Source organism: Ochotona curzoniae, unplaced genomic scaffold (assembly GCF_017591425.1).
Source record: "Ochotona curzoniae isolate NIBS_2020 unplaced genomic scaffold, NIBS_Ocur_1.0 contig_1014, whole genome shotgun sequence".
NCBI classification, from domain to species: Eukaryota; Metazoa; Chordata; class Mammalia; order Lagomorpha; family Ochotonidae; genus Ochotona; species Ochotona curzoniae.
Window position 1 is genome coordinate 9,603,933 of NW_024464920.1, and position 17,220 is coordinate 9,621,152.

Genomic DNA, 17,220 nt, shown 5'->3' on the forward strand with positions numbered 1-17,220 from the left:
CCTCCACCCTTCCGCCAGATGCTTTTTTTTTCCCCCAGTAAAGGTGTATATATCATGAAATGAACCACAGCCTGTGATGGCTCGGGACAGGGGGCAGTCAGGGTGTAGTTCAAGGGGCCAGCAACTAGGGAAGGCAGTGAATCAACACAGATATCAAAGAAGCAACGTTTGCTGCGCCCAGAGCCTGTAATCCATGGATTGTGGCCTGTCGGCCCTGCACAAAGCCGTGTGACACACAGCACACTTACTTGGGAACACGTAAGTTCCTCCCCCTCCCCCCAATTGAATGCAGACCCCTTGAGGACAGCGACTCTTAACCTTCTTACCTTCTTGTCCCTGTGACGTCTGCACTCAGGAAATGTTTGTTGAATAGAGATTGGATGAGTTGTAGAGCCCACAACAAAGGCTGGCTGACACTGCTTTCCTTGTCAAAGCCTCCAACGAGACAAACGTGGAAAGCGTACATGGGGGGCTAGCAGCAGTTCTGGATGTAAACCAGAGACAGATTTGGGAGAACTGTATCAGAAAACAGCTGTCCTCCACGTGTGGGCAGGGTGGAAAATCAGAGCTGGTGGAGGCTCTGTCACACATTTCTTGCGGTGTCCCAGAGCCCTGAGTTAGTAAGGGTTGTGTTCCACGTGCCTGGAACAAGAAGGGTGACTCTGGCCACACTGAGATCTCTCAGCATTGCTGCAGCTTTCGACACCACTTTGCTACTAAACCCTGTGAAGTGGGCAGTTCGGTGGCATTCAGTGTTGGGTGACCACTGTCGCTATGTTCATAACTTTTGCATCACTTCCATGTAAAATTTTACATTTTACCCATGATCCTATGTACAGGTCGTACTCATAAGTGCATGCACATAGTTTTGCAGCCCATCTGCAGACTTGCTCCATGAAAACTGGAGCTCTAGCCTTGTCAAACACCAGTTCCCCCATTTGCCCTGGCAATGTCAGTGTCTGTTTTTTCTCTCTCTGAATTTGGCTCTTCCGGGTGCTTTAAATAAACACAACTGTACAGTATTTGTCATTTGGAATCTAGCTTATTTCAGACAGCATAATGATTTCAGGGTTCCTACATGTTATCAGAATTTGATTCCTTTTTTACATTTTCAAATAATATTCCATGGTTATAAGGGCAGACATACTTGATCCATTCACCTACTGATGGCTATCTGGGTTTTTGGCACACTTTTTATTCTGAAGGTGGGTGTTGTGGAACAGTGGGTTAAGCTGCCACCTGGAATGCCAACATTCTGTATCAGAGTGCCTGGCCACTCCACTTCTGATCCAGCTTCCTGCTACTACGCACCCTGGGAGGCTCAAGTGCTCGAGCCCCACCCACTCATATGGAAGGCCCAGTTTAAGGTTCTGGCTGTTGGCCTCAGTCTGGCAGTCTCTGTTGTAGGCTTCTAAGCACTAACCCAGTAGATGGAAGATCCTTCCTTCTGTCTCAGTAGCTGAAAGTTCTGTTTCTCTGCTACTTAAACATTAGGTGGTGAATAATTCTGAAGCTGCAAAATGTGAAATCCATAGCTGGGTCTCTCCCTCTGCCAATCCCAACCCAAACCCTTTTATCCAAGATTGGGGGAACCATGAAAAAAGGAGGTGTTTCCCTCCAGGCCGTGGCGCAGCTTCTTGCCAGCCCCCTGGACATCTTCCCTCAAAGCGAACCACTTCCCTAACTTGGCTCCATAGACGTGGACTCATGTGATACATCTAGATTCTTTCCTGTTCATTGTGTTTGGTTGTGTTGCTTGTTCATGGAACATGCAACGGAACATAAAAGCTTTCCTGTCGTTCAGTGTGCCAAGTGTGTGTGTGTGTCTGGTCTTCCCTTTTGCAGAACGGGCTTGCAGTTGAGTTGGGAGAGCTGTAAACAGGCAGCACACAGCTGGGATGATCAAATCCTTGAGTTATATGCCCCTGTGCTCTCCCCAGTTTGAATGCTTTCTCCTAAAACATTGCTGTGGTCCATTCACCTCTGGGAGGCGTGACCCTGACCTTCTGGTTACTGAATCTGCCACAGTCCTGCCTCATTGTACTGGGAGTCACCTCCTCCTCACAGCCTCTCATCGAGGTACCCCGGGCTGGCCCTGCCATCTGGTGGCAGAACCAAGGATCAGTTCTATATGTTGTTCTCTATCAACAGGCCTGGACCCTGTCACCCTTTTTTGCCTTCTCTGGGGCAGGCCTTCCATCTCTTTCTCATACAGGAGTCCTTCACTCTCATTCCCCTTACTTCCTAAACTGTCCTTAATTTCAGAATATCCCCTCTTTTATTCTCCTGTTTGATGGTGATCAGTATGCTTTTAGTGTGTTTTTAAAAGAGATTTATTTATTTATTAGAAAGGCAGATTTACAAAGAAAAGAACAGAGAGAAAGGTCTTCCATCTGCTGGCTCATTTGCCTAATGGCCACAAAGGCCAGAGCTGAGCCAATCTGAAGCCAGGAGCTCTTCCAGGTCTCCCACATGGGTGCAGGGTTCCAAGGCTTTGGGCCATCCACGACTGCTTTCTCAGGCCATGAGCAGGGAGCTGGGAGGGAAGTGGAGCAGCCAGGACAGGAACCAGACCCCATTTTTGGATGGCTGGTGCTTAGAGATGGAGGATTAGTCAGATGAACCGCTCTGCTCATGCTTTGTCAGTTCCACTGTGGCAATATCTTTCACATGCAATGCACAGTTATTTCAGGTTTTCCTACTTGTGTTAGGAAAGCCTACAGGTTTCTAAACCTGACATATCGTTACATGAACAGGAAACATAGGGTAGTATTATTTTAGGAAAGGGAACAAAGGGGCTTTAGGGCAACTAGGGCTTAACGTTGCTTTTCCCTTTTTGTTCTGAAAGGGTCATTTTAAAAATAGGAACTACAAAGAAGTGTCAGAAAAATGAAATTTATTAATTGTTTTTTTAAAAGATTTATTTTTATTATTTTTTTATTGGAAAGGCGGATATACAGAGAGGAGAGACAGAGAGGAAGATCTTCCATCTGATGATTCACTCCCCAAGTGAGCGCAACGGCCGATGCTATGCCGATCCAAAGCCAGGAGACTCTTCCGGGTCTCTCACATGGGTGCAGGGTCCCAAAGCTTTGGGCTGTCTTCCACTGCTTTCCCAGGCCACAGGCAGGGAGCTGGAAGGGAAGCGGGGCTGCCAGGATAGAACCGGCGCCCATATGGGATCCAGGGCATGCAAGGCGAGGACCTTAACCACTGTGCCACCGTGCCGGGCCCTATTGATAAATTGTTAAATTGAGTTGGGATACAAAAACTATCAGAAATACACCCTTGGTACCAGATCTTAGCTTGTAATTAAGTGTCGGATGGATGGAGTCTGTGGTTCCAGACGGGGTTGGCCTTGGCTTCCATAGCCACATCTGTCTTGAGTGTGTTATTTGTCCTTGGCTTTAGGGTCGGTCTCTTCTTGAGCAGAGTCGGGAAATGGGGAAGGATGCTACCTGGAGAACGATTATCCTTGCCCAGCAGTTTGTTGAGATCCTCTTAGCTGCAAATACCGGGTCCCCAGTGGAGAAAGAGAGAAGTTCTCTTTTGGTCCCAGGACACGTTACCTACAAGCTCAAGAATCTCCACCAGCAGTTAAAATGGCGCAGTGCCGAGGTACAGGGATCAGCAGGGTTTGGCCTAAGCTTCTGTTTAGAATACTGCCGTGGCTTCCCATTGGAGAGGTGAAGGCTCCTAAGCAGGCTTTGTACGCCAGCCTGGGAATCTGTTAGCTTGCAGACTTGTTCTTCCGAGAATGCAGTTGTGCAGACATTAAGTGCGTGGGTCTGTGCAAGGCGCTATTTTAGATCTAAACCTAAGACGTAGCTCCTGCCCTCCACATGCTTAAACTGTCACACAGGATGACTGTAGTGTTAGTGAGCCTAAGAAATACAAATACAAAAAGGGGAGGAGGCGCATGTATTTGCTGCCAGGAGATATATCAGAGCCATACAAAAGGATTAAAAATATATATATGTGTGTGTTTGTGTATTACCTTTCCTAAATGTTTACCAGAAATATGAAAATATTCAAGCAAAAAGGATCTTCCTAATTTTTTATGCTGGCTTAAAATATTTTTAATAATCAGAGCTGTTGCTATAGTAATGATCTAACTAAATTATGATACTGATTAGATGTGTTACATTTCTCACTTGTCTATGTCATTTGAAGTTTTTCTGTAAAAAACTGCTGGTAGAACATAAAGAATCTTTTCTATGTAACACACTAAGGAGTTTTACATTCACTGGGAAACCAGATAGTGCTGTGATGTTTTCTGTCCCTCTCTCCTTCTCCATCCACCTCAGGAAAAGCTGATTGAGTCACTCAGCAGAAAGATTAACCAAGTGTACAGGGTCTGCATTGGGGATGCAGAGGTTGGCAGTCTCAACCCAGTGCAGAAGCTGGTCAAAGTGGAGTCTCGCCTGGTGGAACTCAGTGACCTCATCGAGTCTATCCCCAAAGAAAACGTGGAGGCGATCGAGAGGATCAAACAGAAAGAACGGCGGCAAAAGTACGGTCCATGCGTCAGGATTAAAGCAAAGGGGTCTTTTTACGGGCTGGGGGAATGGGCCCTTGGGTTGAGCACTACAACTGCGTGAACTTGTGTGGACAGCTATCACGTGGCACAATCATTACCTGTCAAGATGAGCCCTCAGTGGGAACCTACTGTCCGCCTGTCAGAGTGCTGGAGCGCCACCCAGTGGCCTCCCTGGGTATCTGCCACTGCCCACGCAGCATTTACACATGAATTGTTACTCCTTTAAACCACATGATGAGGCTGATGGTCGCACTCATCCTTGCCTGCACGGAGCCTCTTCAGAAGATGTATAAATTGCCACACCCAGTGACACATGTCTACATACATTGTCTGTCAATCATTACTCTAACAGGTTCCCGCTAGTATGGTGTGGCTGTATATGTGTGTATATGGGGGCGGCCGGGTGGTACTTGTAGAACGGGCACGGGCACAGCGCCTGCCTGCCTGCGCACTGTGACTTGGGCAGCAGCGTTACCTCATGAGTCTGTTGGCACTAACAGTACTTGCCACCACCCGGGGCTGCTGTTACCTAACCTACATCAAAGTAGGAACGCTCGGCATTCAGTAAGCACTTCCATGTTGAGCCTGTTGACCCACTTGCTCCATTGCTAAACATGGAGAAGGGCAGTTCCTCCACAGAAAAGCAAACTTGGGAATATGAAAGTGACCCAGAGGGGATCTACCGAACTTAACTTAAAATTTTACTCCTGTAAGCTGCTCCACCTCAACTGAGGACAGTAGTAACAGCCGGGGTATCTAGCAGAAGCTGTGTTCTCCAGGAAGAAGTACAATTTGTTTTCAGCACTGATACACTAATCTAATTCCAGGGATTCTCCTCCTTACTCAAGAGGGTTTTAGTTGATTTTCATCGCAGAATAGAAATTCCTAACAGCATCAAATTTCACACTGTTACAATGCTTTTAAGTTAGTAACTTAGAATTGTATGGCCCATTAAAATAGCTACCATGTGGTAGTGAATGCCCCTTCTGTACAACTTATATTCATGTATGTAGCAATGTCATGTAATTTTCCCTCACAGCCAACTCTTAAGAGTAGCACTTGGTCTTTATTCAAAAGATCAACTGGAAAGCACTGGCGTGGTTATTCACTGTCCAACCCACTTGTGATTTCTGTACAGTTCCATTCATGTGACAATTCCGTGTTTTAAAATGGTTTTCCGAAGGGAGGAAAACACCTACAGGCTCCTCCAAGCAGCTGCTGACAGCTGAGCAGTGAAGTGCTGGAGCGTGTGGTGCACTGGTGGGGACTGGTCTCCCTTGGCCAAGATCTGGGTAGCTTTTACTTTTACCAAAATGATCAAGCGAAATTTCTTCCCATTTCAAAACAGGACTTAAGGTTTTCCTGGGTATCCAAAAGCCATTGTTATAGGTAAGGATGGAGTGTGTCCATTTTACTTCACCATTTCACCTTAAAGGGGTTCCTGTGTTTAGAACATCACCAACTAGTAATGATGTGCATCTTTTTAACTTTCTGTGAATTAGAGTATATGAGAATGTTTCTCTCCTCTTGTGTGACAGGTTACGTGAAGAAAAAATGAAAGAGAAGCAGAAACATCAGGAAGAAAGGCTGAAAGCTGCCCTGGAGAGAGCAGTGGCCCAGCCAAAGAAAAAGGTATGTGCTTTACAGCCACGGGCCTGGCGCGTCAGGGCCTAGAGCAACACACCTTGTTGGTCTTGTAATACACTCAGGTTCAGCTTTCAGTGAAATAAGCTTGCTTGTCTCACAGCTTCAAATGCTGCCTGCTGGTTCCTCGTTACTTTTGTAATAATCCAAATATCTAGGTCTATGTACAATTCCATTAACTGTTGGTTCACTCCCCAAATGTCGGCCTAAAGCCAGGGCTGGTGCCCACATGGGTGACAGGGCCCCAACTACTTGAGCCGTCCCCAACTGCCTCCCAGGGTGTGCAGGAGCAGGGAGCTGGGATCAAACGAGCAGCAAGAGAAGCAAACCTAGGCACTAACTACAAGGCTAACCACCCACCCAGCAGGGAATTCTTTTTTTAAACAGATACTACAGGTCTGTGGTTCAGAAATTCCAGAGATGGAAACCAAGACCCAGCGCAGTCAATCTTCTCTATTCTCCTTGGGTGCAGTTATCTTTTGACACTCAACTGCATCCTTCTGAAAATCCTCTGTATTCTTTTCATTAGGAAAGCTGGCTATGCACCTTGGTTCTTTGATCCAGTGCTGTCTTAAGGAATACTAGTGAGTCTTCTAATTCCCACAGTATAGAGGACAGAAGACATGAAAAGAACTTGTCCAGTCACTTCCAATGTAGAACTGGAACCAGAAGCCAAGATTCCATCAAAAGATAACCTCTCTAATCAGCAATGTGTGCACTGGCAAGGAGCGAGCAATTTATCTTCTGCCCTAGGCCATTTGGATATCTAACATTTGCAGGCCATACAAAATCAACTTAAAAATAGTAGCTTGCCAGACTTTTTGATTCCCACATGGAACTGCCTTGGCAGGGCCAGATGCTCCCCACTCCCAGGCTGAGTTCATGTGGTCCATGACTTACACAGTGCCTGGATGTCTCTGCATGCCTTGCTCCTCCCTCTGGATGTATTCAAAGTACAGAAACTCAAGACTGCTACAAAGCTAGCGTGGACATACACTCTTACATGGGAGCACTTGCTTGGGAGCCTTACAAGCAGCCCCTGTAAGCAAGAACTTTAAAAGTTTATCATGCTAACTTGAAATAGTCAAAATGTGAGGACTGTGATGGTGCTGTCACATAGCAAGTCAAGCTGCTGGCCTGCAGTGACAGCACCTCATGGGTATGGGTTTGTGTCCCAGCTGTTCCTCCTACGATCCAGCTCCCTCTTTATGGCAATGGAAAAGGCAGCAGAAGATGGCTCAAGTCTTTGAGCCCTTGCCACCCACGTAGTAGACTAGGAGGAAAGGCCTGGGCCTGCCTAGCCCTGGCCATTGCAGCCATTTAGGGAGTGAACCTTTCAAATAAATAATGCATCTCCAAAAAAAAAAAAAAGATTAAGTTGTTTGAAACACTACCTTTAAAATGATCTTTATCCATTTCAATTCCATTCTTCCTATGAAGCAACCTTTCTAAGGAAGGGCTCACCCGGTTATCACTCTTCCCCATGTGTTTACTACTAGTCTGTCCTACAAGATGAAATTGTTAATATTTTTACCAGTATTTATTAAGATGGATTCATTTATATGAATGGCAGAGAAAGGAAGAGGGGCAAAGGAAACAACTCCCACCTCCAGGTTCATGCCCCAAATGGCCAGTGGCTGGAGCTGCACCTGGCTGGGCCCCAGAAGCTTCTTCCAGGTCCCCCATGTGGGTACAGGGGTCCAAGCACCTGGACAGTCCTGTTGCTGTCCCAGGCATGCTAGCAGGGAGCTGTATCAGAAGTGGAGTAACTGGGACTCCACTGTGCCTGTATGGGATGCTGGTGGCGGCCAGTCTAGTACATAGTGGATGCTCCATGAATGCTTGCTGACTTAAATGAGAATGAACACCAAAACTGGAAGAGAAAAAGTCACATGATGGTTCAACCAGACACTTTGATACTTAGTACCCTTCAACAGGGGAGACCTCAAAGTATTAGCAAAAATCACTCAAGATCTGTTAAAAACACTTGAAAAGCATTTTGCAGATTTTTAGCTCAAGGACATTTTTTATAATACTGGAGAGAAGTATAGCTCGTGATTAACATCCTATGAAAGCAGGAGTGTCAAGGACAGTTTCACATGAGAATTGTCTTTTAATGTCAGTGGCACAGAATGATGGGATACACTGCCACTTGGGACACCCTACTGGGCATCAGAGTGCTAAAATGAGTCCTGGACTGGAAGCAGATGATGTCCCACGTGTTTTTGGTCTCTGCCACCCACATGGGAGACCTGGATAGGACTCAGGGCTCCAGGCTTTGGCCTCACCTGGCCCAGCCTTGGCTGCTGTGCAGATTAGGGGAGTCGATTGCTAGATGAAAGCCCCTTCTGTTACTCTGCCTTTCTAGTAAATGAAACATACGCACTTAAAAGAAGTGTCATTAGTACCGCCTCTGAGACAAAGGTGGTAATTTCTTCACCTATTTCATTTATACAACTTCTGTTACAAATCAAAAATGGGAGACAAAGGAATCCCCAAACACACACAAAACCCACTGAGCAGTAGCACGAGTGCACAGCCCCAGGCCTCTCCTGACAGGAACCCTTTCTCAAGCCAACAGTGACAAGGATGCTGAAGGCAGCACAGGGGTCTCAGGAAGCCCATCCCACCAGAGCTGAACTGCATGGCCTTTTGGGACATGAGATGTTGGTCTCCAACACAATGCTTTTCAGGGCTAGTCCTGCTGAGACCCCATGCTATATGATGCCACTATCCGTCTCCCCATTTCCCTATACACCTAACAGCTCTGACTTCACATCTCATGGGTGCTCAATTTGCTGTTAGACATCCACTAGTCATCAATCCCAACTCTTAGGCCTTGTGAAAGTCAACTTAATGGTATTGTACACGCTTCAGTAGAAATGGTTATGCTAAGAATGGCATTTACTTGTTCCAGGTGGGAAGAAGACTCATCTACCGTTCCAAACCTCCATCTGCTAACAAACACACAGTGCTTCTCGTCAGCGACACGAGAACGAAGACCATGGAGGAAGAGTACTTTTTTGCTTGAATGGCAGACAGACATAAGGTTACTAGGATGCTTCAGGTGTAATCTGTAGATCTGGGCTTTCAGTAATGGCAATATGCTGTTTCATTTACTGTCCTATCGATCTGAGGAACAAAGGCCTTTTTAAGGCTGCTAGACTGGGAATTTTTTGGAGAGTCGTAACTATCACATTTATGTGTATATGTTTGTGACAAAGTGAGGGCTGTGCATCTGAAAACAGCTTGCCAATGTAACTATCTGATGACAGTTAAGGGTAATAGTGGCCATTCTGACAACCTGAGGATTGTTTTCTCAGCCCATGTCTAGCTGTGGCATACTATTCTAACTGAAGAATGAATGGATATTTTAAGATTTATACACTGTTACAAGGTATGAACAGTTTTGATGAGTTTAAAAGTTAAAGCTACTAGCTTATGGTCTTAGACCTTAACAAGATTTTTTATCTCATAGTAAATTCTGTCCACCATCTGTCTGCATCCTAACAAACCATAGGCCTGCAGCCTGTCAGTCAAAATTTCTACTGTGCTCTATTCTCCACAGAGAACATAACATTATCTATTTTGTATTTTTACTTAGTTAAATTCTAAGAAAATGCTTAACTTTATACATGCTGTAGTTTGATTTTAAAAGGTTTCAGTTAATACATAATACAAGCACTGCTACTCACCTTTATAAAAATTGCTAGGCATCTACGGAAGAGTACTTTGCCGACCAAAAGCAAACCAAGTTGAGTAAAGCTGAGTAGCTTTCACAGCATCAGTTCTGTAGAATCATCTTCAATTGGGTGAACATTATATGGACAGCCCACAAGTTGAAAAAAAAAATTTATTGTCTATAAATTTACATATAAAACCCCCCCACTAAAGATGCTATTCTCTCATTTCCCCATCTTCTTCCTCTTCTTCAACACCTCTGATATAAAGGACATTATTACACCTAAAAAAGAGAAAAAAGTTAATTTTGTGGTTTTAAGTGGAAATCATGAGTTGAATATCTATCTGCTAAGATTGTGAATGCTACTCCTTCTCTTTAAAAACTTTCACATAAAGATTTGTTAAAGCACATGGCACTTAAATGATTTCCCAAATAATTACTAGAACACAAAGGTTTGAAGCTACTATTTGAAAGCTGTTATGACAAAAAATCCTTACTAAACAGATTTGAGTGAATTCAAAACTACACTCCCAGAATCAAAGCCATTGAAAAAGGTTACAGCCAAAGGCCACAGAATTACTGATATTAGAAATATCTTCAGGGTGAATAGCCTCACTGAAGTCTAGTTGTACAGTATTGCTAATTTTTAACAAAACTGCTTGTGGCACTAATTTAAATGGGCAAATTCTGCTCATTATTAACTTCTCCAGCACATGAGTGTTTACCTTATCAACACTTCACCCAGATGTCCAGATAATGCACCATCTATGTATTCTTCTGTATTTGCAAGCTTGAAATAAAAGGAAATTATTAGCATCACTGCACAAAAGGAAAATTGCAAACACTTAATACTGGTGAGAAAAAAACTTATTAACTGCAACCTTTCCATGCCAACTTAAATTTATCTGTAATTAATAGTGAGATTAGCTGTTACTATTAAGTACTTTTTGGTTTCACATAAGTTTGATAAAATTAATGTCCATGAATGTAGGATACATAATAAAACTTGTTTCAAAAGTTAAGCTTTCCAGTTTACATGTAAATTATAGTTCTAATATTTCAAACACTAAATTTCTACATACAAGTCATATGGAGGTATGCAAAAGCTATAGCTAAAATAAATCTACAACCAAAGCACTGAGTACAATGGATGCTCTGGGGCCTTTACTGTGACTGATGAAGAAAAACCTGTCCCTGCAATCCCAGCATGCCATGTGGGTGCCAGTTCAGGTCCCAGCAGCTCAAGTACTTGGGGCCCCTGCATGCCCCGCCCCACCCCCCAGACCCGGATGGAGTGCCTGTCCAGCCTGACCAGAGCAACCATTTAGAGACAACACAACAGAGGAACAATCTTTTTGTCTAACCTCCTCCCTGTAACTCTGCCTCTCAAATGTCTTCAAATGTCTGCACAAACAGCAGAAGTTAATCGGGTAAGAGTGACCTTTGTTTTTATTCAACAAGCTATTTATCATTCTATATCAAAATGTTAACTTTCTGTGTACACTCAGGTAATAAAAAAATACAAAACAGACCATTTTCATTTATTTGAAAGAGTTACACTCTGATTTCCTTCCCAGTCAGCCTAAAGCCAGGAGCTCCCTCCAAGTCTCCCACATGGTGCAGTGGACCAAGCACTCGGCCATCCTCCCCTGCTTTTTCCCTGGGCAGAAGGAGCTGGGAGGGAAGCAGAACAGCTAGGACACAAACGGGCCTGCTTTGCATGCCAGAACCAAAAGCAGCAGATTTGCCCAGTTCTCTGTAATGCCAGCCCCAAACTTGTGTTGTTTTAAAATATGGGGCTGGGCTCGGCGCAGTGGCGCAAGTGGCCTTGCACGCCCGGGATCCCATATGGGCGCCGGTTCTATCCCAGCAGCCCCGCTTCCCTTCCAGCTCCCTGCCTGTGGCCTGGGAAAGCAGTGGAGCACGGCCCAGAGCTTTGGGGACCTGCACCCGCGTGGGAGACCCGGAAGAGGCTCCTGGCTTCAGATCGGCATAGCATCGGCCGTTGCGCTCACTTGGGGAGTGAATCATCGGATGGAAGATCTTCCTCTCTGTCTCTCCTCTCTGTATATCCGCCTTTCCAATGGAAAAATAATAAAAATAAATCTTTAAAATATGGGGCTGCATCCAGCTCCCTGCTTGTGGCCTAGGAAGGCAGTCGAGGACAGCCCAAGGCCTTGGGACCCCGCACCTGTGTGAGAAACCCAGAGGAGGTGCCTAGCTTTGGATCGGCTCAGCTCTGGCCATAGTGGCCACTTGCGGGGTGAACCAGCAGATGAAGATCTGCCCCACCCCTTTCTCTGTAAATCTGCTTTTCCAACTGAAAAAAAAAAAATCCTAAAAAAAGGGGGGTGTTTACAATTGGGCTTTGCCAGTTCAATTCCCAGCTGTTTCATTTGTCCAGCTGGAAAAAAAAAGGTACCTCAGTGCCATCTGGGGCTCATAAACATGAGTGGCCAGCATGGTGGTGGAGCATACTAATTCTCTGCTCACAGTTGCCAGTATCTCTTACGGGCACCGGTTTGAGTCCAGGCTGCTCCACTTGCAATCCAGTTCTCTGCTTGTGGCCTAGGAAAGGCCTTGAACCCCTGTACCCAGGTGGGAGACCCAGGAAGCTCCTGGCTTCCCCTTGGCCCAACTCTGCCAACCATTTGGAGAGTGAGCAAGCAGATGGAAGGTCTCTCTGTAGCCCTTTCAAGTAAAATAAACAAACCTTAAAAATACAAAACACCCATGAAGGTAGACTGCTGCATTTACAGTGCCATGCACTTAATGGGCACGCCACACACCTCTGCTGAGCTGGCAGACTCCAAAGCTACTGTCAGTATGGTTGGCCACTCAGTCTTGCAAGCTCAGCAGGAACCTGTTACATTCTAAAACCAAGTGTTAAGTGGATGTTCTTTTTCCTTGGGTATATAATATCCATGCTCTAAATCCACTGCTTGTAAGTCAATAGCCTTAATACACTCATGCAGTTGCACCACTCTCACCAATCATTCCAAGACACTTCCATCAAAACGGTTTTGCTTTGGGGCCAGTGCTGTGGATTAAGCTACTACCTACAGTGCTGGTAGCCCATATGAGCACTGGTTCAAGTCCTAGCTGTTCCACTTTGATCCAACTCCCTCCCAGTGGTCTAGGGAAACAAGAGGATGGTTCAAATGTTTGGGCCCCTGCACCCGAGGTGGCAGACCTGAAAGACATTCCTGACTTCAGACACGCCTCAGCCATTGTGGCCGTGCGGGGAATGAGGCAGTGGATGGAAGACCTTGTGCTCCTCTGACTCTGCCTTTGAAATGCCGTCTTAAAAATAATGATAAATGGGCCCGGCGCAGTGGCGCAAGTGGTTAAAGGTCCTCGCCTTGCACGCCCGGGATCCCATATGGGCGCCGGTTCTAATCCCGGCAGCCCTGCTTCCCTTCCAGCTCCCTGCCTGTGGCCTGGGAAAGCAGTCGAGGACGGCCCAAGGCTTTGGGAACCTGCACCCGCGTGGGGGACCCAGAAGAGGCTCCTGGCTTCGGATTGGCATAGTATCGGCCCGTTGCGCTCACTTGGGGAGTGAATCATCGGACGGAAGATCTTCCTCTCTGTCTCTCCTCTCTGTATATCCAACTTTCCAATGAAATAATAATAAAAATAAATCTTTAAAAAAAAATAAATAAATAATGATAAATGGTAAATGATTGCTGTTTCAGGAATTTTCTTGACCAAAGCCATCTTAGTGTCATCTAGTAAAGTGGAAGATGTTTAAGCAAACTCTCAGCTCCCTACCCAACAAAGTACTCCTGTCAGTATCCTGTGCGCAAGTATGCAATCCTCCAATTCATGGCTGAGCCACCACCCAGCTAGGTAACCTTTTACAATGTGCTTGGAAACAATTCCAGCCAAAGAGCTAAAAAAAGGGGAAGGGGGCAAAAAATAAACAGCTATTTCTCCAAATTAGATAAACAAATGACAACAAGCACATTAAAAGAAATCCACATCAAAACCAGAAAGACACCATTTCACCCCCACTGGAACCTTTACCATTGCTGGTGGAAACGCAAACCTCTTTTGCTGTGGCAAGCAATGCGGCAGTTCCGGAAATAATTAAAAGACAGAATCGCCATGGGAGCCAGCACCCCTCTGAGCAGACACCTGAGAAAGCAGGTTATTTGGTGACTGTTAAGCCATCAAGTGTTCCTAACAGATGACTGGGCTAGTGCAGTGTGACCAGACTCAAAAACAGAAACATGGTCAGCCCCTGCAACCTGTTAGAGATGGTTCTCTCCTGTCACCAAGGATACCAAAATCTGAGGATGTCTCAGATCCGCTCTGTACGACAGCACAGTAACTTGAAACTAAAAACTATGCACATCTTTCTATACGCTTTACAATCATTGCTACATTACTCACGACAATGTCTTTATTCAGGAAACGGCAAAAAAGGCCTGTATATGTTTGGTTCTCACTATATGACTACTCCTAGGAGTACTTAATTTCAGAGTGTAGGAAAGCGGTTATTAACAAAGTATGGGATGTGGAGAGTTACTGTTTAATGGGTAAAGGTTTCACTTTCGGATAATGAAAAAGTTCTGGAAATGAATACTGGTGGTAGCCGTACAATAATCTAATTACTATTGAACAGCATCCATGAAATTGATTAAAGTGAACAAATTCTAATGTGCATTTTGTATCTATAAATAATTTTATGGGGCCAATACTGTAGGGTTAACAGATAAAGCCACAACTTTTGACACTGGCATCCCATGGGGCACTGGGTCCTGGCTGCTCCACTTCCACTCCTGGGAGCAATGGCGGATGCCCAGGTGCCCGGGCCCTTGCACCCACGTAGGGAACACAGATGAAGGTGCTAGCTCCAGGCTTTGGCCTGGGCCAACCCTGTCCATTATGGCCATATAGGGAGTGAACCAGTGGATGGAGGATCTCTAATTCTACCTTTCAAATGAATAAATCTTAAAAAAAAAATTCTTATTTAATAGGCACGCAGATAGTTCTTTTAGTTAATCTGTCTTCTCCCTGAAGAAATGCATCTCATGGATTAATCAAGTATTACCCTTTTAGCATTCATTTAAAAAGATGCGTTTCACTTGAAAATTTTCTTTCACATCTAAGTGCTGGAAGGAGTTTTGCTTTAAAAAAAAAAAACAACCTATAATTTTGCTTATTTAAAATGTAGTTGGGAGAGAACAGAAAAGGGAGAGGAGAAATACTGAGAGAGGGGAAGTAATGGGGGGCGTATTTCTGTCCAAGCTAACTCCCCAAATGCACACTGTAGTTGGGGCTGAGGTCTCTCATGTGGGTTCAGGGGCCCCAAACACTTGAGCCATCCTCCCCACTGCTCTCCCAGGCCCATTAGCAGGAAGCTGGATCAGAAGTGGAGCAGCCAAGACTCGAACCAGTGCCTACATGGGATGCTGGCACCGTAGGCAGGGGCTTCCCCCAGGATATGCAACAATGCCAGCCTCCTAAAGTTTTGCTTTCGCCAGCAACTACAATATTTCCCTTACGATATTCTGATTCCAACACCTAAACTTTCCTTACTTGGACCAGCAGGAGGAACACTGCTGTGACACATGGTACGACCCCCTTCTGACACCTAGCGAGTCTGTTAGAACCACACTCTCTGATCTCGGCTTTATTCCTGTGCTCGACAGTGGCACATACCTACGTGTATGTGGCATTATTGGCCCCAGAAACCCATGCACAAGGAGCCAGAGGACCGAGCCCAGCTCACCTGCATGTTCATGTAGCCGTCCACAGACACCAGGTAGCCCTTGTACTCCATGCCCCATTTCAGCTTCACCATCACCGGCTTTCCCGTTAACCCATTGAGGAAAGGCTTGGGATTGAGGGGCAAACTCTGCACGGAAACAAAAGGATCCAAATGATTTCTTCCTCCTTGACCTGTATCCTTGTTCATTCTCCTCTACCAAGTCACCCGCCGTTTAATAACACGCAAAGGCTGCAAGCCCCTCGCTCCTGATTGCCCGACCAGGTCATCTGCACTTTGTGGAAGAGCAGCAAAAAAATTCACGTGGTTAACCCGGTTTTGCTCGACAACGCACGGAAAAATCCAGGGCTCAATTAACCGCTCAGGAAGCTCAGGTGAAAGCTGTAATGACAACCCCTAGCCTTAAGAGGCTGCGAGGGGAGTGTGCAGGCACACGTGCAGATCGTGGCATTGCAAGGGGGAAGGAAGAGAGGGGCGACCAAACCAACAACGCAGGGAGAAAAGGCTGGTCCGACACGACCCATGTCTATAGAGGGGAAGTTATTCTAGAAGGAAAAGGAAGCGGCGGAGGCGAGAGACTTCTTAACGTACAAGGAAAGAGGAATAAACAATTTTTAAAGAAGGTTATCCTGAAAACATCCCAGCAGCTCAGTTACCGTCAGCATCCCTCAGCGGGAGGCGCAGCCCACACCTCCCCAGCAGAGGACTTGGGGTGCCTCTCCCCGCAACACCACCAAGCATCCCCAACGAACCCAACCATTTCCCTCCTCCCCATCAAGCTCATCTCCTCGCCCCGCAGACTGCAGACCAAGGCGCGGCTGCCAGGAGGCCAGTCCACTCGGTGGGCCCCTGGGGATCACCCCGGCGGCAGGTGGACCCCAACCCCGAGCGCCCCGGGGAGCGCGCCGACCTCTCCACCCCCGACATCCCCTGAGGGACCGCCGCCCGCTCCCCTACGCCCGCCCGAGCGCCCGGAGCCCCCCACGGGAGGATGGCGAGGCCAAGGCGGCCGGAGGGGCCGCGCACAGCCCAGGGCGCGCCGAGCCGGAGCGCGCCCCACGCGCGGAGGGATGGCAGGGGCGGCCCACAGCCAGACCCGGCTCTCCCGCCGCTCCGCGCGGACGTCCCCCCTCTCCCTACCATCACGACTTCGGGTTCCTCGCCGCCGACACAGAGCCAAGGCCGTCCCGCGCCACCGGAGCAGCTTCTCCCCAAAGCCCCGAGCCGCGCTGCTCAGGGAGAAATGGCCGCCAAATCCCGCCGTGACCTCTCACCGGCCGACGCCGCGCTCTCGCCTTCTGTGATTGGTCAGAAAGAGACGCGTGCTGATTGGAAGAGCTTAGGGCAGTGTTTCCTAGCAACCAGAGATCTCTCCGGCCTCTGGTAATGGCTGCTGGGGTCGCCTAGGAAACGAGGCGACGCTGCAAAAGTCGGCCTTTCAGGGCCGGCGCGGTAGCCTAGCTGCTAAAGCGCTCACCTCGCACGCGCCTGGATCCCGTATGGCCACCGGTTCTAATCCAGCTCCCTGCCTGTGGCCTGGGAAAGCAGTCCGGGACGGCCCAAAGCCTTGGGACCCTGCACCCACGTGGGAGACCCAGAAGAGATTCCAGCTCAGTTTGG

General features: G+C 46.9%; 2 protein-coding genes across 2 annotated transcripts in view; one reads left to right on the forward strand and one right to left on the reverse strand.

Moving 5' to 3' along the window:
* The window catches only part of CCDC38 (coiled-coil domain containing 38), a 53,866-nt gene extending 44,530 nt beyond the window's left edge, over window positions 1-9,336 (forward strand). Inside the window, exons 12-14 of the mRNA XM_040978010.1 lie at window positions 4,308-4,513; window positions 6,079-6,172; window positions 9,102-9,336. Of these exons, the coding sequence (XP_040833944.1) occupies window positions 4,308-4,513; window positions 6,079-6,172; window positions 9,102-9,215 (414 nt within the window). The 3' untranslated portion in view covers window positions 9,216-9,336. The remainder of the gene's footprint in view (window positions 1-4,307; window positions 4,514-6,078; window positions 6,173-9,101) is intronic.
* A 687-nt stretch (window positions 9,337-10,023) lies between these two features.
* On the reverse strand, window positions 10,024-16,851 carry SNRPF (small nuclear ribonucleoprotein polypeptide F). Its single transcript, XM_040980539.1, has 4 exons — window positions 16,741-16,851; window positions 15,604-15,729; window positions 10,592-10,656; window positions 10,024-10,148 (listed from the first exon to the last, which is right to left on the reverse strand). The coding sequence occupies exons 1-4, from the start codon at window positions 16,741-16,743 to the stop codon at window positions 10,082-10,084; spliced, it is 261 nt and encodes an 86-aa protein (XP_040836473.1). The 5' UTR covers window positions 16,744-16,851; the 3' UTR covers window positions 10,024-10,081.
* Window positions 16,852-17,220: the final 369 nt, after the last annotated feature.

Coding starts and splice junctions, on each gene's coding strand:
- SNRPF (XM_040980539.1), bottom strand. Junction 10,657..15,603: donor ACGGCTACATGAACATGCAG/GTGAGCTGGGCT, acceptor TTTTATTTCAAG/CTTGCAAATACAGAAGAATA. Junction 10,149..10,591: donor CTGGGTGAAGTGTTGATAAG/GTAAACACTCAT, acceptor TCTCTTTTTTAG/GTGTAATAATGTCCTTTATA.